This window comes from Drosophila suzukii, chromosome 2L (assembly GCF_043229965.1).
Source record: "Drosophila suzukii chromosome 2L, CBGP_Dsuzu_IsoJpt1.0, whole genome shotgun sequence".
NCBI lineage: Eukaryota > Metazoa > Arthropoda > Insecta > Diptera > Drosophilidae > Drosophila > Drosophila suzukii.
The window spans coordinates 20,695,065-20,714,872 of record NC_092080.1 but is presented as its reverse complement, the minus strand read 5'-3'; the positions used below and the strand labels follow the sequence as shown (position 1 = coordinate 20,714,872).

The 19,808-nt window shown below is 40.6% G+C and overlaps 1 protein-coding gene across 2 annotated transcripts in view; it reads right to left on the bottom strand.

Annotated features, from left to right (window-relative positions):
- Positions 1–591: 591 nt before the first annotated feature.
- Trim9 (E3 ubiquitin-protein ligase Trim9) overlaps positions 592–19,808 on the bottom strand; it is an 82,537-nt gene continuing 63,320 nt past the window's right edge. The window contains exons 2-10 of one of the 2 annotated variants that reach the window (XM_036820143.3): positions 10,300–10,395; positions 10,105–10,236; positions 9,353–9,454; positions 9,129–9,288; positions 8,289–8,321; positions 6,849–6,988; positions 6,230–6,368; positions 3,802–4,035; positions 592–2,063 (exon numbers count right to left, since the gene is read on the bottom strand). In XM_036820143.3, coding sequence (XP_036676038.3) covers positions 1,774–2,063; positions 3,802–4,035; positions 6,230–6,368; positions 6,849–6,988; positions 8,289–8,321; positions 9,129–9,288; positions 9,353–9,454; positions 10,105–10,236; positions 10,300–10,395 — 1,326 coding nt within the window. In that variant the 3' untranslated portion in view covers positions 592–1,773. The remainder of the gene's footprint in view (positions 2,064–3,801; positions 4,036–6,229; positions 6,369–6,848; positions 6,989–8,288; positions 8,322–9,128; positions 9,289–9,352; positions 9,455–10,104; positions 10,237–10,299; positions 10,396–19,808) is intronic. The other variant, XM_036820148.3, reaches the window with a different exon arrangement.

Sequence of the window (19,808 nt, the reverse complement as noted above, 5' to 3'; positions counted from 1 at the left end):
AATAACAAAAGTTGCTTTGGCGGTTTTTTCAGCGCTGTGCTCATTAAAATTTTCGCCTTTGTCAAACCCACCAAACAATGGCGGACCCCCCATAAAACACTCGCACCAAACATTCTGGAAATGCCGACTCTGGCAGTTGACACATGCTGCTTTCTAAGCAATCGTGGCGCTAAAGTTAAGTGTGTAATTTGCGAAAGTGTGAGGTGGGCGGGTGGATGGATGCCAAAACAACACAACACAGCAGAATTCATACTGTCGGCGACACATTTCCCGCTTCAAATGCTGTCCCCAGCAAAACAAAAAACAGCGAAACAACTAAACTGCAGAACAAACACAGGAATCCGCACAGAAATTGGCACAATGAACTCCGGCTTTCGTGGGGCTTTTCCACTAATGCGTCGCCAAATGAAAAGCGTGGCAAGCTATGAAAGTGAAGTTTCTGGGCAGAGAGCCGCCACTAAACGGTAATTAAAAAGTGAAAATTACCTGGCTTTTAGAACTCTGCAGATTGATTAATGTTAATCCTTAAAAAATATATACCCATTTGAACTTTTAACTTTAACCCAATAGAATGTAGAAAAATAAACGCGCTTTTATTTTATTATGCCTTTTTTCATATTTATTTTGTTTCCGCTTTTTTGTTTAATAAACTCATTTATATGTGTGCCTGTAGTTGCCCATGCAATTACATTTTTTTGCTCTTCGGTTTGTTTGGATTTTAATATTATTACTATTATAAATATTTAAACATGCATAGTACTGGTAATTAACTTTAATTGTTTTTTTTCGCTGTAGATAGGCTTAAGTTGAAAAGTATAAATAGTCCGTACACACATTGGAATTTAATTGTATGCATTACACCTTAAATAGAAAAAAAGTAGAATAGCCGAATGTTTAGTAAAAAATACATTATTATTTACAGGGAACCTAATTGTACATTAAATATTAATATTCTGATGCATATTTGATTTTATAAGCGAAACTCTTGGCTTTAAATTGGTTTCCGTGTTTGGGGACATTTAATTAATGCAGATTTTGCAGTGCTCTTGAATATTGAAAAATACTACGATTAGGGAAATTTGGGGAACAATTTTGTTGGGGGTGCAGCGAGTATTTTCGCACATTTAAAGGAGGCTTTTCTTGTGTTCCCCTCCGTGTTTTTCCTATCGTACTTATAAAAACATGCTATTTCAGTCTTTAAAATAAAAAAACTTCCCCAACACGATGATTTTGATTTTGTTTTAGCCTCAAACAAATGCGTTTTTTTACCCATAAACATTAACCTTAACACACGTACGTGTGATGACATACAGATGCAGATTTTTAGCTACACTAATTGCTAATTGGATTTTACCTTAGTTTTTCATTCGCTTGCGTTGAAATTAGATTTGTTTTTTTGGTGCTCGCGATTTAACTTTTTATGTTGCACGGTGCTTGATTTTTGGCTTTATATTTGTTTTGAAAAACATTCAGAGCTGTGTTATTATATTTTACATCGAGTTACCTTTAAATGCTTTCAATTATTTTTAATAATTTCTCTCCGAATTGGCGCAGCGTTTTACAAACAGTGCCTAGAACTACGAATAGAGATACGATTAAATGGAGATATGTCGCTGAACCTTGCCCGAAACTACACGTACACACAATATATACTATATGTAAGCTGTCTGAGTAAACTGTTCGTATTAAGGTAATGCTATATAGACACCGATAACTGCCAAATGTCAAGCTCTATGTACACAATTTGCTACTTCTGACCCGCCTCAGCCTTCCCTAGAAGTAATCCATTTTGGGCGCGTCCATGGCCGTGTGCATGGTGAGGGTGACTCCCCTGTTGATGCTGACTGCCGGGTAGAATACTCCATAGAGATCCCGGAAAGCCACCGAACCCTGGGGCATCTCGTTGACCAGGAAGCTCAGCGTGTGCCTCTCCAGATCGAGGAGTACGCCAATCGTACTTCCGGTGGTGATTCCACCCTCAACCCGCCGCTCGTGGACTGAATTATGCTGGAACCAGGATCGCTGACGGTCGATGTACATGGCGAATGACTTCTCGTCCTTGCCTGAGGAGAATAATAACAAATACCAAAATTATATATTAGTCTAAATTGTGGATAGCTTCTATTCGGAAGAACAATTATAGCTTAATTGCTATTAATCGATCAATAAAACAAAATACCCAACCTAATACCCATTTAAAAGAATATAATACATTTGTTTACCCCATGAAATTACCATTACATTCTTCACAGAGAGAAATATTCAAGTACATTGTTCTTGATTTGAGAACATTTGTTCTTAAAAACAGTGTAAGTACATTTTGGCATCAGTTATCTTAATATAGAACAAAATGGTGAGACGAGAAAAGTTAAATGTTGTTTATTTAACAAGTTGTCAATAAGAATACACTACTGAGATATACTATGTACATAAGTACCGCCAATTCAACATAATTTTTGTTCTATTTTTAGGAACAGTCTAAACTCAGATTGGAACTTCAGAATTCTCTCTGTGTACCTCAGTATTTCATTTTGATTTGATTATTTTACTTTCGGTTGAATAAGCCACATAAATCCTACGTATCAATCAAATAAAAATACCTAAATATTATTTATAGGTAAAAAATAAAGTTCGAAAGACTGTAATGACTCAGAAAACATATAGAAAAGAAAAGGAAGGACTGTTCTTCATTTCTACCCGCTTAAGCCCCAAAAATCGTTTAGCTAAACTCGTTGATAATTTTAATACCCCAAATAATCTTTGCTCTTCGCTTTGCTGACTTCCTCAGCTCAGTTTTAACTTGGAGTTGCGAACTTTAAACTCCGGCTGCATGATAACTCCCCCGACTCGCACTATCCATGGCCTGTCAGTTTCCTGACTGTCGTCCTGGTCCTGCGGAATTATAACTGACAAATGCAGGGGCACCAGGAGTATCGGGAGCAGGAAGGTGAGGGGCGGGATATAGAACGCATGAGAGTCGTAAAACAACTTGGCAAACTGCAACTGTTAGTGTCAATGTCAGTCGCTAGGGGCGCCACCTGCTCCGGAGTTGCGCCAGCGCTTTTGCATATGAAAATTTAATTCGAAAACTTGAGTTTTCCAAAAGCGGGGACCACCGATGCTGGCGGGCACGTGTTAAATGGCGCGTGAGCAGCTTGGGGAATAAATTGTGTAAGTGAAAAGGATACACAGCGGTTCCTTAAAAATAAAAAAAGGAGCGCGATGCGCTGCCGCAAATAAACTTTTGCATTTGACAAAAGTTTAAGTGCCGCACTTTTAATTACTTTTGTCTGCAGTCCAAGTCGCCGTTCTCCTCCCACTTTCCAACCACGCACATTTTCAATCAATTTGCCGAGGCATACTTCAAGGCGCCTCCGCCGGATCCTCTGTTTGTATTTGTGTTTGTCTGGCAGAGGAAAGGACCTCATCCTTCGTCCTCGGTTCGTCCTAAGGTTCCGCTCCACGCACATGCAACAAGAAATGGCAAAAGTTTTCGATACGCCCCCCTACTTGGCACTCGATTTTATTGGCTTCGCATTGCGAGGCGGCAAAATGGCAAAGTTTTAAGTCCCCAGCCCCCAGCTGAACTCCCCGCCGGAATCCTTGTCTATTAATTGCGAACTTTCCGCATACGTATTGGCTCTTTTGTCAACGCCAGAATCCATTTGTTGTGCACATTTCCCACTTCTGGTTTCCCCCATTTTCGATCAAACTTTCTATCCCTGCGCCTGCTGTGCATTTTTAATTGAATTGCGAATGCGACCAGTAACCCACTGAAAGGTGAATGAGTTGGGCACTCACCGAGCATTTTATTCCGGGCCACGTCGATGCGGGCCACTCCGAAGGCCGGATCCGTATCTGCCGTGTAGTTGTCGATGGTGAACTCCCAGTAGTGGACGCCCCGGGAGAATCCCACGGAGCCGAGGGCCACCCGGTGCTCCCAGCCCTCGACGCTCACGGTGGCGTTGTTTTTGCTGAAGATTAAGCCCGAGCCGGCGCCGCCGCTCAAAACGGGATCAAACGTGAACCAGGCCACTGCAATGGAACAGGCGGAAATATAGCTGATAAGTACACTTTGAGATAATATTGGGATTAGTTTAATGACTTTATTTAATAAATTTATAAAAAGAAAAATATTTATTCATTATAGAGGCATTTTTAGAACAACCGGAAGATATTTACCAGTCATAAATATATTTACTAGTGAGATTCAAGAAACTCTACATTAGATACAATATTTCTTCAATAATTCCCAATTGATTTTAAATTAAATATCATAATGGTTTCATTAAAACAAGTATAAGCTAGTCAAAAATCAGGAAAAAAGGCTTAATAAGCGATTTAATATACAAGCAGACGCCTATTTTCCAGTCTCGGATATTAAATTTAGTAACTCCCAGAAAAGTGATGAAACTGATAAAAATATTTATAGTTCCAAATTAAATATAACCTTCTAGTTAACAAGTATTTGTCCTATAAAACATAAAGCGATTTCCTTTCCTTGGCAGCAAAACGTTTTCTCAAGCTATTCCCATTTGGTTCTTCAGACTGAAGCTTTGCAATTTCCACTGATTATAAGCGCCTTATCCAATACCATCCCATTAGCTTTTTATTATTTTGGTAATTTAAGGAGATGGTTTTTCTTAGTGCAGGGACAAGTGCAAAGTGGAAAGAAAAACAAAGTCAGACTGGTGCAATTTTCCCCATTGTCAAAGCTCAAGTGGCCAGTGCGATTCGGAGTCGTGGTCGAAGTGCAAGTCGGTTCCCTGCAGTTTATGCTGTTATGCGCCGCAATGTAGGCAACGAGTGGCGTCGAGTCGAGTGCTTTATTAAATTTCCTTTTTTATTGTTGTGGCCGCATTAAGTGGCCAAGGCTAGTCTGCAATCAGCTGGGACCTGCCTTGTACATAGCTCCACTTCTCGGTCTGCTGGCGATGATGACGTTGCCTGTTTTATTGGCCACCAAAGGCAATTGTGTGGCCAAACGAGCCACAAAGCAAGCATCTGGGCCAGGAGGACTCTGGCCGGCCATTGTTTTGTTTATGTCGGGGATATGACTTTGCGATTAAAACTATGAGGGATCTGAGGCACGCACTATAAACCGAGAGCCCTGGATCCCGGCATTTAATTAGTTGTTATAAACCGTTCCCAGTTTCTTAATTGGATGACCAAGAGGGAGACGGAGCTAAATTGTTTGCCAAATGATTGCGTCTGAAGTTGGGATTAAGAGTCTATTAAAATGGATCCGGAATGGTCTATAATCCGAGGGCTTCTTTGTACGGAAAAGTCCTGGTATCTACTAAGATTTTAAGTGTATGTTATGTAGTATGAAGAATCTTTAGTGAGAATGCTATGGTATAAATATTCCTGTAGCTATCCAGGTTTTTCCACCAAACGACCTCCAATTAGTTGCCTTAAGTAATTGAAACCACTTTAACCCTTTTCGTTTCCCTGGGTCAGCGTCTTCTTAACTGTTTTCTTATGTCTATAAGGTGTCAGAGCTAAGCCATTAGCACAGACCGCCCGCAAACGTCACGAGCCATAAACTGTTAACTGGTTTTTCCGTTAATTACTTAGGGACACGCGCTCGGTGTAAACACTTTATAAAATGGCAATTTGCAGTGGGATCGGTTTCTGTTTCGGGGTCGGATGGTCCGCTTAAATCGCCTGTGAACTCCGCGAAGACAACTCGCAGGCGCCGAGAAATAATCAATTAAAAGTTGCAAATTAATGGCGACCAACTAATAAAGCGACGGGCAGTAAAATGCTTCCTAGAGCGTTCTGGGAATTTAATAAATTAAATAACTTTACGCGGCGTTTGGTTTTGCGGTGGATGTGGGGTGGGATGGGGTAGGGGTTCGGTTCCTGGAGGAACAGGAGCTGCTGTCAGGTGGCGCATGCATCAATCAAGTGAGAATTGGATTGCAGAAGACATCCTCCCCCGCCTTTGGATAAATCCCCTTTCTTCGCCCCCTCCCAATACCATTTCCATTCAGGTTTTTCCTGCCCGGCAGGCGTAAAAGGGGTCAATGGCTGTTTGACATGCAAAGCACGAACGGGAAACCAGGAGAAGTGGAAAGTGGGTGGTGGCGCATGACCGAAAAGGATTAAATTATAAAACAGTTGGAAAAGTAGCTCACAAGCCAGCCATCCAGGAGGAGCTTAATTGAAAAAGCTAGTAGTAGAGCAGCAGAGGTGGAAATGTGAAAATGTGAAAAGCGGGACTCACCTTCGGCAGTCTGCAGTCCAATCAGCTCCGAGTATTCACCCTCTCCGGCGGAATTGAAGGCCTTCACCCGGGCGTTGTACATCGAGTTGAAGTGCAGGCCGTCCACGGTGCAAATTGTTTCCTTGCCGCAGTAGACTTCCTGTGGAGGGGGCAATCAAATTAAAGTTCTGGGTTAATAAATTGGAAGATGACAGCTATTCAGTCAGCCAATCAGCAGTTGGACTGGGCCATTCATTAGCTGTTTTGGCATTCAGTTGGCTTAACTCGATCACACATTACTTTATTGGGCATTGAATAGTATGGAAAGACTATTCATTGAGGGGAAAATATTAAATTTTACAGGTTGTTTCTGGATATGAAACCTAATTTCATTTCAACAAGTTTTTTCATATTTGAATTTTAAATATGAGAAATTTTGAATGACAATAAACAAATATACATAGGTGCCATACAAATTAATACGGTGTTGAAATCACTTTTATATATAAATTAAGGTGTCTAAAAGTATGCAACCATATATTTCATATTCAAGCGTAATTTCGATGACCTTATTTATTTGTGTGGCTCTCCCCATAATTAATATTAATAATTTAATATTTTTAAGGTAGTCATAACTTACCCTGAACTCTCCACCGCTGCCATCATCCAATTCCAAAACATAACCCTCGACAAATGAGTGATTTGGTGGCTGCCACGCAACGGTAACCGAATTATTTTCGGCTGAACAATCCGATGGCAGTATAGTTGGTGTCATGGGTGCTGTTGAAAAATAAAAATAGTCCTATTAGTTTTTGCTGCACTAAAACCAAGAACGCCAGAAAATACCCAAAATAAAGGTTAGTATTGGGAAAAAAAGATGTTGTTAAATAAAAGTAAGTCAAATTATCAATATAACCAAGACAAGCACCACAACCAATAAAATAGTTTCATAAGATAAAATCCCAAGGACCAATTGATCCCTTAAAGAACCGAATCAAACCTGTCAACCGTGAGGTTCTGTCATTCGTTGGGGTTTCATTTTTTATTAATTGCCCGGAGGGGCGCCACGCCTTCGAGTCGTAAAATCGGGGCATAAAACCAACGCCTCGTAATAAAAATTCATGACACAACACAAATGGCGAGGCAAAGTGAAGCGCCTAAAATTATGCCACAAAATAAACATAAAAATGACGACACTTCTTCCTCTGTTTCGGGATTTCCGCTCCCTTGGGCCTGGCATCGAATTAAAAAGGCGCCAAAAGCTGTCAAATGTCACCGAAACAAAAAGCGAGTCACAAAGTAACAAGTTAAAATCAAGGTGGCCCGGCAATCAGGCTAAAAGTGTAGGGGATAAGCCTAAGCAAAGGGCTTGAAGAGGGTCAATTGCTAGCGAAAATACCAGAAAAGGCTAAGGTACGAAAAAAATAATAAAAATAATAACCATATAAACGAAAAATGTGAAATAAAAGCTTAAGCAGGAAATGATGAAGATGGAGGGACAGGGGAGTCAAATGAAAAGCGACAGTCGAAGGCAAGGGGAAAAAGTGGCGTAAAAAATGATGTCACTTGAAATGACATCGCTGACCACGCCCACCACGAAGCCGCCCCCTCGGGCTGACAGGCTGCGGTAAGGCATTTTTTGACATTCGCCAGGAAGCGGAAGTGAAACCGAAAATATTTGGACGCATTTTCGGGCATTCTGCTTATTTTTTTATTCCCAGCTAGCGGCTTAAATGAAAATGAAAAATTATTATGCGTAGGCGTGTGCCCGTCAAACGGAAAAGAACGGAAAACAAAGGCGGAAAGCAATGGCCAAAATCCATGAAAACAAAATGGCCGACGAACCAAGTAGATGTGTGGGTGAGCAGGCATGGATGTGTGTGTGTGAATGAGTCAGTGTGTGTGTGTGTGTGTGTGTGGGTGATAGTCCGAAAGCACCAAAAATCAGTTTTTCCCAAAAACAGAACGAATATGACGAAATTAAACTTCATGAGTTTCTGTCTTGTGTGCGAAAACTTAAATTGTGTATTGATTTTTCATTTCATATTTTTGCATTCAAGTGATTTTAGTTGTTGCTCACCTGCCGGACATCTTTCATCTCCATCTTTGACGGCTTTAGATGGTTTTTATTCGGTTTTATGGGGGTATTCATTTAAATGAGAGCAAGCGGCACATTCAAAATGAAAGGAAGATGCAAGAAAAGCACAAAATGTTAGACATATCAGATGCATACGGTTTATAATCTATTTTAATGGTTATCTCGGTGTCTGTGTGTGGCGAACAAATGTGCACTATCCGATTTCAACACTTTCACTTTAATTGTCGGGGGTCTATTTCTGGGCTCCTCCGCTCGAAATTTGTCAACTCCACACATGAGATGTGCATCTCTCGATTCGATTTTCCCAGCACTTTTCCAGTTCTAATTTTGAAACCCTTTCTCCTGGGAGTTCCCCAACTATTTTCGAAGCCCTTCGGTCCCAACTCTTCAACGGCCCTCGATTGAAGGGCTCTTTCCGCTGTTGTTTCGAGGGCAAGTCGAGTGTGGGCTCTGTTTTTGTTTATGTTTATGCTTATGCTTGTGTTTGCAGGGTGGCCCAAAGTCACACCTTTGGCCAAGTGGGAGGGTGTGTGTGTTTGTGCGTAATTAGTGACAATATTTATGAGGTGAGTTTGCCTAGCACATACAGTTGGGCTCAATAATTCACCGGTGGTTAGAACACGACCATATATAACATTAAATTTCGGAGCTCAATTGTTCTACACTTAAATACCCTATGAGATCTAACACATTTATGGTTTCAAATACTTCTAACATTGGTCTTCAGTCCCTTAAGTTATTACATCTGAACACTTGGTCTGACTAACATAACTATTAGTGTAATTAGCAGCAAATATTTTTATTTAATCATCCATTGCTTACCTTTCATCTGGATAAAGTTCAAGTTATCTATGGCACGTGTCAAAGCAGCATCATCTAGGGTCAAATCCACGATGGGCGAAACCCGAGGGGCAGCATTGGTGACCTCCTGGTGCCAGGTCATGTCCGTGTTGGTCACCCGATTTATAAGCATGGAACCCACCTGAAAACAAAGGATTACATTAATATATTTACTGTAAGTAATCATAATCAATTAGTAAACCTACCTGTAGAAAGGCGGCGCTGTCAGTCTCTTTCAGAGCCTCGATGCAGAACTGAATCAATCCAGTGGTCTGCTGTAATTTGCCAGTGCAGTTTGACTGTTGGTCCTGTGAATAAAAATATATTACTTTATTTTAGAAATATCATTTTTGTTGAAAGTAAATTGCTTTCTTTTGTTACGTCCTTTGAATAACAGTGATATTCGTTATGGAGAATTTACAGACATTTTTTATTACATATACATGGTATTATTATATGTATACATAGAAATGTTCTTTGTGTTATAATTTATTACTAATTATATTTAAGTAAATGTTTCGTATCCTTAATACACAGAACAGAACTTAAAAACTTAATACAAAGTGCACAAGTTCAAGTTCACTGTTCTTGATTTGAGAACATTCGTTCTTAAAAACCGTGTAAGTAACTTTTGGTATCAATTATCAATTAGAACAAAATAGTGCGAAGAGAAAAGTTAAATTGAGTTTATATAATAACTTTTCAATAAGTATACGCTACTGACTGGACTAATAGTTTAGTTGATGATTTAAGCACAATGAAAACATTTTCATTTTCAAAAATGTTGTTTCTGTTTTTAAGAACATTCTGAACTCAGACGAGAACGTCAGAAATTATTGTGTACGGAACCTAAAAGCTTATGTGTATCTGTTTTGAAATAATGTTCCTTGAGAAATCAGCTATGTATGCATCATAAACTATTATTTATATGTTCTAGAACAAGAGGCCAAAAACCCACCTTCAATATCCTGATCTTGGTGTCCTTGTCCATGCGAATCGCCTCCAGCAGGTATTCGCGTCTGTCGTGGATGGCCTGGATGAGGGCCTCGCACTGGGCGTGGACGAGGCGCTCGAACTCCATGCAGGATTCCTGTTTTCAGATGAGTCAGATTTTAGCCGGATCGCGGATTTCGGTCGCCGGGTGCTCACTTACCGTAACTTTGTCGCTCATGCCTTTGAGGCGCTGGATGAACTCGGTCGTGGAACGTGCCTTCTCCGACAATTGTTGCAGATTGTGCGAGAGCTCCGTCTGCAAATAATCCGGACGAAATACAAAAAATTATTCCCGAGGACAATGACATCAGCGCGAAAATTAAAATGAAAAACCGAGCCGGAATGCAGTGTGCAGTAATAAAAGTTTACGGCTTTGGCTACGGTTTCTTTTATGGCAACTTTTAGTCACGCCCGCGGTGACAGCTTGCGATGGTCGTATCATTTCTTTTTCATAGTTACACGTCGAATTGAAGGGCTTTTCCGAGGGGAAAATTCATTAAAAAAGCAACCAAGCCACACCGCAAATAAATCGCTTGAAAAATCATTTACACAGCGCCGAGCCCAATTGTAGGCGAATAATAATAAATAACACGCAAGCTCTTCCATTTCCATTTGCCGGCATTTGCAAACCTCATTTGTTGAATGTTTTTGGGGAGACAATGTTGGTGTTGCGGCATTGGAAACATTTGCACTTGACAGTGACATGACACGCCACGCCACCCAATGAACAATTCAATTTTCATCAGCGCGCAATTTGCTCGGCAATTAAATTGCTCATACGCCCCCGCGCCGCCAACAATTTCAATTCATTAGCATTCGGCCCTCCCCGGGATCTGGATCTTTGTTTGAAATGCCATTCCAGTTCGGAATTTCCCCCCTTTTCCGGGCTTTCCCCGCCTTTCCTGCCCGCAGGACACTTTGGCATGAAACCCTCGCACAATTATTGTCCAGCTGGATGTCGAGGAGCTGGCTGGCTCAAGTGTCTGCCAGACGGGCTCTAGAAATACAGAAATTGGAGGAGGGTTCGGAGATGGGTCCCTCATAATAACCGCCCTGGGCATTTACATGCTTTTCACTTTCCCCAGACAAAACAGAAAAACCGGCAACGACGTTCCGCTTCTGTTTCCCCTTTTTTCCGCCTTTGTCAGACACGGCGTATACTCATTACCACTTTCTGCGCTTGTTTTCTGATTATTTTATTCTATTTGCTCTGCTTTTCTGTGCACTGCTGCCACTGTTTGTCGCCTTTGTTTGCTTATCAAATCAAAATAGCTGCAGGTTCCCCATTATCATGGCCTTGCGACCAGGCGGGAAAACAGAGTTTGGCTTTGTTTTCCCGGTTTTATTACGGCTAGATAAAATTAGTCATGTCGGCTGAATGAAACTCCTAAATATTAAAGTTTTATTTAATTCCAGATTGCTTTTAAAGGTGTACTTCTTATTCAAGAGCTTTCTTTCTCAAGGAAATGCAAATGGTATTTTCAAACTTGTAGCTTTGTGCTTGGTCTATGAAATCTCTTCAAATTCTTTAGAAATAACTCCCTCAGAATATTAATAATCCCGAAGCTCACCCATTTCTCCCATAAACAACCAATTTGATAGACAGCTCCCAGGAACTGATTTAATGCATTTGCGTTCATAATTCGCCAAAGATCCGAGTACAACCCCCAAAATCAGCCCAATTACAAGGAAATATTCTGTAGACAGGCCCTCGTAATGAGTTGGCTCTTCCGCAGAAAAGGGCAGCTTATGACGATTACATTCATTAGCTGAATGCCCCCAGCCCATTTAAGCGCTTCCCGTTTTCCATTCCCGAAAACAGACAGAACAGACAGATGGCTAAGCGTCGAAAAGTCGGCGAGAGAAAAGCTGCTGAAGTTTGATAGTGCGGGGAAAAGGGATTTTCCGAGGCAGGGGGAAAGTGCTGGCCAAGAATGCGCAACGCGGGCGGCGAACTGTTGAAATTTAATCCCTCAAGGGTTGCTTCAACGCTTCATGCACAATGCAGATGGAAATGGAGGTGGGATGGGAAATGAAAGGGGGCGTAATTTTGAATATGAAGTGGACGGACCAAAGCCGAGCGTCTGTTTTGCATTGATAAGCTGCCCGCTCCTGTTGCTCCACGTCCTTTTCAAAACATTTTTCCTAGTGATTTTTTATGACGCAGCGCCATGGTACACCAGGCGAAACTTTTATCAGACAGTAAAAAATAATAATAATATGACATGTTTATGCTCCGCAGACGCAACCTCTTTAAAGTTGCCACGCATGCAAATCGTGTAAATAATTCAAGAACCCTCTTCTTCGGAGCTACTGACGTGGCCGTGACACATGTTCCGCGGGGAGACAAATAAATTATTAAGTTGTTAAGAGACCCGGACAACAACGGCAGTCGCTCACATTAATATGATAAACGCTGCAACATTGTGCTTTAAGTGAGCGCCCGAATGGGCGACTTAAAATGGAAAGTCACTGCCAGATGGGACGAGGAATGAGGAGTGAAAAGAAATTACCCATTAAATTACCAGCATTAAGTTGCTTATGAGCTGCAGGAAACAGGGAAAGTTACCTTTAAAATATCCGTAAATAATATTTAAATGTTCTTTGGCAAAATGAGGAAATATTGCAGCTATTAAATATGCCATTTCATATACCTTGAAATACAAATTTCTGATTCTCTCTTTGAGATAAAAGATTTCTTAATGGTAAATCATAAATAAAAAATCAAGAGAATTACTTTTCAGTATTCTTTATTAACCCACAGCAGATTTTAAATTGGCGACACTCAATTGCTATAATTTTGGTATAAAACATTTAAGAATCCAATGAAATCTTTAATATTTTGTACAAATTAAGATATTCTGAAGAGCCATTTCTGTAACATTTATGCCATTCCCTTATCGCCTCAAATAAAAGCCAAATGAGTCTGCGTCCTGTACTATAAAGATGCCAGATTTCATCTCTTGCAAATGGCAGCAGGCCAAAAGACAGAACACAAGCGTTGACAACATTCTCCCTCCCCAACTTCAACTTCAACTCACCTAACACACGACATCGCACAATTTGTATAGTTAACAGGGGGATAGGCTGGCCAGAGCAAAAGATTAAAATCGCAGACTTCGTGGCGACATTGCAGTCGTGAATTTAACAGAATGTTGCTTGGCGCCGCCATTGGCAACAAGTTGCCAGCTACTGTGCAGTGGCATTACACTGTGTAACAAGAAAATCTCAGGAATAGATTAAAGAACCTTCAAAATAAGTCTCATATCATATTCTCAAACATAAGTATTACTTATGAAGAAAACTTAAATATATAAAATTAATAAATAATTCAAAAATGTAATCGATTTCTTGAATCAAGATTAAAGAGCCTTCAAAATAACTCTTAAATCTTATTCTCATTATTCTTATTACTTATGAAGTGAACTTAAATATATAAAATGAACAACTTCATCAAAAATTTATTCGGTATTTTGAGTCAAGACATATTGAATTGTATGTCTGAAATGAACAAGAAATTCTTAATCATTTAGTTGATATAATTGGTTTTTTGGTTAAACATTTAAGCACCTAATCCATTTAACATACATTTTTTGGAAGTACTGTATTCTAACCCGAAGCTCGAACTTTGTAGTCAAGTGTTGCAATATAATGTTGCCCATAATTCAGTTGCATCGACGACGCAGTTCTGTGCTATAAATAAACTGTATTGTGCGCGGATCGTGCCTCAGACCGGGGTTCATTAGTTGCGTGCTTGTTTCGGAATTAGCCAGAGAGATCGTAGTCTCCGGGGCCATTAACTTGGGATTGTGCAATACTGGCCAGCCACAAAAGGAAATAACTTGCCAGAGCTGAAAATGCGATGAATTTCCCGAAATGAGAGCTCATCATCTGAGCAGCGAGACGATGATACATGTCATGGGATAGTGGCCAATATTTATGGCGGAGTGGAGTGGCAGGGACGTGACAACGACTCAAATATCCGACGAACAGGTGGCCGGGCATTCGGGTTTGAATTATAACGCACTTAAGCCATAAAGCCGCGGATATACGAGACCCGCTTAAGTAGCTCGTGTTGCCGGCACTCTGGACACATGTTCGCCGCTCTTTAAGCCCGATCCGAATATGGTGCTTGGCATTAACGCACATAAATAATATTTACAGCCATTTCGTGTTGCACATGCAACACGTGGCCCTGGCGATTGAGTTGTTGATGCAGCCTAAATGGCCAAAAGATTTAGCCACAAAAATTATGGCGTCTTACTAGGGGATCTAGCAGGGTGAGCCAATGCTAATGGAAATAAATAATTGCGGAAATAAAATTGCTGGCCTGGATGATAATAAATAAGATGAGATAAAAAGAAAGGCCATTTAAGTCATAGGTCTTATATTATTTCATCATCATATCATTTGTTTATTTTTATAACATAATCTTTTAGAATCATTTATAATCCAATAATCTATCGTTATCAAAAGGTGCGGAAACTAATAATTGCGGAAATACAATTTCTGGCCTGGAGGATCATAAATAACATGAGATAAAAAGTAAGACCATTTAAGTCCAACGAAAATATTTATGTCATTTTCTTGTTTGTTTATAACATTATCTTTTAGTACCATTTAAAATCCAGTAATCTATTACTAGAAAAAGTATGGAAAATAAAATTTTCGGAAATAAAACGTCAGTTTTAATGTTTTTTATAACATAATCATGTATAATCCAAAAATCGATTATTATGAAAAAGCATAGTTCTTCAAAACCTGCTAAGTGATCCATATCCAAATTTTGTTTTATATTAGATTATTTAAACATGTTTATAAATGACATTAGTCTTTTTTTCAAAGACTATAAGGTCTTCATTTTCAAAAGCCAATAACTCGGTCGTGAACCACCCTAGTCAAAACCTTTAAAGTGGAGAAGAGCCGTCTCGCTTGGGCCTCTCAGCTGGCCCAATAATTTGACTTGTGCTTCACCTTTTGCCGTCTCAGTTTCCCCTTTCACCCACGCACCACCGCCGCGTTTATCCATTCATAACCGACGCTTTTGCTTCCTTGGCTGCAAACTGCTGGGGCATGAGTAATGCGAGGCGCATTGCAGCCGCCTTTTGGGGCCCGATAAAAAGCTTAAAATACAACTTACATTCTGACAAGATATGAATTTTAAGCGCGCGTCCCATTGATTTATGTGGCAGTCAAAGGAAGCGTCTGACGGAGATGGTTTTTTAAATTGGATTACGACTCGCTGGCTCCGTCTGCGGAGTTTTCTGCCTGGCCTGCATGCCAAGTTTGCGATTAAAAAGAAGTCAAGATGTCGGCTTATTGCGCTACAGGTTCCTCTAATTAATTAGTGACTCCGGCAAATATCATTCGAAATGGCAAAAGTAAACAAGATTCGGAATCAGCATGGAAATAGACGGGCAACGGAAAGGAAAGCAAAACAACGAGCAAATAAACAAACGAAGGGGACTCCCCCGGTGGCGATTGATTGCAATTCGGCGTGGCGCCCCCTAGTGGGCAACACCACAGACCGACGGACAGACGGACAGACATTCGGAAACCGCAGAATCTAATTTGGAAAACGTATGTGGAACTCGTAGAGCATGTGGAGTCATCTGGCAAAGCAGCGGATCTATAGTCAACAAATGCCCCGGGGGTGTGTGAAACAATATTGGAAGTACTCGTCGGGGAATCCAACCGAAAAGGTGAGGGCAGCGAAGGGGGCTGAATGAATGCGCAACAATCAAAATATTTTCATGACAAATTTAAAACAACAGAACCATGAAGTGGAACACGCTGCCAGCATTTGGTCAGCGGCACATTTGCCATAAATGAGAAACAAGTTGTGCACAGGAAGAAATACACAATTTTAGATAAGAAGATGCGAAGATACTTACTCCTTAGAATTTACCTATTTCTTAAGCTATGTGGTTTTATAAAAAAGAAGTAAGAAAAGTTGAAACAAAGTAAAACAAGGAAGAACGCTATAGTCGAGTACCTCGACTATCAGATACCCGTTACTCAAAGGGAAATGGAGATATGCAAGCAGCAAAGCGAGATTAAAATGCGCCACCTACCGGCGGTAGACAGATTTAAGCGTTATGGGCGTTAGAGTGGGCGTGGCAAATTTATTTTTGGATCAATCGATAGGTATTGACGACACCAATACATTTCAGTTAAAATTTTTTATCTAGCATGCAAATTGTGGGCGTCACAGGTTTTCGCGGTTTGTGGGCGTTTAAGTGGGCGTGGCAAACTTTTTTTTGGGTCAATCGATAGGTATTGATGAGAACATTACATTTCAGTTAAAATTTTCTATCTAGCATCAAAACTGTAGGTGTTCCAGTTTTGGGCGGTTTGTGGGCGTTAGAGTGGGCGTGGCAGTCTACTGAAACAAACTTGCGCTGCGTAAGAAGCTCAGGAATCTGTACGCCAAATCTCAATAGCCTAGCTCTCATAGTTTCCGAGATCTCAGCGTTCATCCGGACAGACAGACGGACAGACGGACAGACGGACAGACGGACAGACGGACATGGCTAGATCGACTCGGCTAGTGATCCTGATCAAGAATATATATACTTTATGGGGTCGGAAACGCTTCCTTCTGCCTGTTACATACTTTCCGACGAATCTAGTATACCCTTTTACTCTACGAGTAACGGGTATAAATATACTGATAATGACTTTCGTAGAAAACTTATGTAGTTGAATTGTTTTCTGTGTGGAGTAGCCAATCGAGCGGAATGAGACATGAGAATGGGCAACCTCGAGACGGGAAGTGGCCAAGTCATGACCGCAGAGGGGTGAATCCTTGAGGAACTTTCGATCCATCAAAGTAGACCCCTTCCTTTGCCATATTGCTAATCCCTCGACCAAAGTAGCGTCACACGTGTCTGCGTTTACAATTCATTACGAACGCCTCGAAACTAAGCCCCTTTCCGACTTTGAGCTGACCCAAAGTCAATTTCAGGCTGACTTCCAGACATTCGCCGGTTGACAACCCCATTGTCCGGATAACTCAGAATGCACAACGGCAGCTGGCTGACTGCAGCTTGGCAAAACTGAAAGCCACTTAATCTCGGCGGCGGAAGAAAGTGTCGGGGACTCTCTCCGCCGAAAGGACAACCAGTCTTCATCATTACTTGCGCATAAATTAGGATTAAGGCAAGACACATGGTGGTGGCCAGGGGAATGGGCCTCAGTTCTGCAGAAATCATATTCGCAATTTTGACCTTATTTGGATTTGCTTCTCGGGTATGCCGACTCCACTCCTTATACGGATGGTCACTAAGGGACCAACTAAGAAGCAATTGCCAATCTCGTTTTTCTTCCTAATTTTGCATCGTTATATTCAGCGTACACACATTTGCAAGCCCCAACGAGGTTCCCCTATCATTTTTATACCACTAATGGGACTGAAAGTTGCCAAAAAGCTCGCCAGATATGCATTTTTCTGACACATTCCATGTTCGCATTAGTCGCGCTGACATTTCGTGTCAAATTAGTGACATTTAGTGTCATAAAAGTGCGCAAATTGCTCAGGCAAATGGGGGAACTTGTGTTGCAAAAGAACTTATTATCAGGGGTTGATTTCATGGCGCGCAGTCATGTCAAAAAACAATCATATGTGTTTATACACATGATGAAAGCAACGAAAAAAGGGGATCATTACTGTCAGCTAATATTTCTTTCAAGGCTGGCAATATTAATCTTTAGGATGTGTTTGACAAGGAACAATAATCCGATAAAAAAATCCGCATTTCCATATCTCTTTCCATATTGTATTTGAAATCCCCTCATATCGCAACTGAATTCTTAAACCATTTTTCTAATCTTTAAATGTATGCATAAACCGTAGACCGGCATGGATTTGAAATAAAACATTATTTTATCAACCCAATCGCTGCATATTCTTTTTTTCAAAACCATAGAAAAATAAACCGGGAACAAAAACAGAACTCGGAAACTTTTTTTGCGTTGTTCCAGTGACAGTTGCAAACATTTTCAGTGCCTTCTTTTTTCGGGGACAGCGATGTTTGTGTTGGGTATTATTATTTTTATTCTGATTGTCACAACAGCAGCAGGGCAACCCAAACTGGTTTCATTTTGTTTGTTATTGTTATTGCTGTCGGATGCATTGTTGTTGTTGCGGTAGTCCTCTGTTAAACATGTTTGACACGGACTCTCGTGGGATAAGTCCCCCTATTCTGGAACCCAATCCCAGTACCAAAACCCAAACCCTCCTGCAGCATCATGCGAGTAAAAATAAGTTTTGGTGGCTGCGGCCCGCAGAATTCGCCCCCCAAAAAGGGGCAAAAAAAACCAAAAAAAAACATCAGTAGCAGCAACAATGCTGCAGAATTTGGAGCTTGGGGGAAAACCCAACAGAACCAAACCGAACCGAACTGAATCCAGCGGCACAAAACGATCTGGCAGTGACAAGCCGCATACCAAGAGCAGCCAGCAAAATGTTGACAGCCTGACAAACCGACGGCCAACTGGGAATGGGGCGGGATTCGCTCCTTCTTAATAATTTAATTTGTATAAATTTACCCAATATGTCAAGAGCCCATCAATTTGCTGCTAAAACGGGAGTGGACTCCCTAATTAGCCAGGCATTCCTTTAAAGGAATTCCTTTGCACATGGTCCTGGGCAGTTGAAAACATTTTCAGTAAATTTAAACTATAAAGTGTTATCATTCTCATCGAAATCCAATTCACCTTACAGTAGGTCATTAGAAAATGTTTAAAGAGAAAAATAGATTGTTCAATGATATAGGTATCTGAATAATACCACATTTTTTCAATTTACTCCAGCTTCAAAAAAGTTTGCTTAATGTTTTTTAAACTACCAAATTATCCAATAAATATGCCTTAAATCGAATCATCTTTGGATCTTTGTTTTTCAAGATATTTCGAAATAAGTAAGGAGCTCCCTTTTCCATGTAATTTACAGAGAAAGGGCAATAGCCCAGTACTTTTCTTGATGTGTTTAGGTGTTTAGTTTCCCTACGATTCTTTTTCTTCCTGCCACCCAACGATGATCTCCCTCCTCCGACTGGCTGCCTCGTTTAAAAATTAATATTTACACTGATTTCCCTGGCACTCCGACTCGCCACTGCGATATTGATGGCTCCCATAATTTGCCTGCTCGCATTCTGCACTAAATGTCCCACAAAGTGGTCTGGGCATGGCTTCCAGCCGGAGTACGGAGTCGGGATTGCGACTTCGAGATGTGACTTTAAGTGTTATGGGGAGCGGCGGCCATTTGGACGAGGTCTCAGCAACGGGTTAAGTGCTGGCTAAATGCTGCCAGTTTCGCATTTCTTTCTGCCGGCCATAAAGCGGGAAAACATGTTAATTGAACCGGGATCGAAGTGGATACTGCAGATTGGGAGTGTAAACAAGCCACGAAAGCATCGATGGAGCGTGTCAAAACATGGATTATGCAGGTGGTTACTAAACTGTATCGATTTGGGGAGCACTTAGGAAAATATATGCCAACAAATAATAAGTGTAATGGGAATTATTCCATTATTATAAAAATCACAAAATATTTTTAAGTAGTTCTAAATACTTCAACAAAAATTTAAAAATATATAATAACAATAATATTAATAATACAAAATATTATTAATGAATTTCACTTTTTTTTTTAAATATCAAAAAATA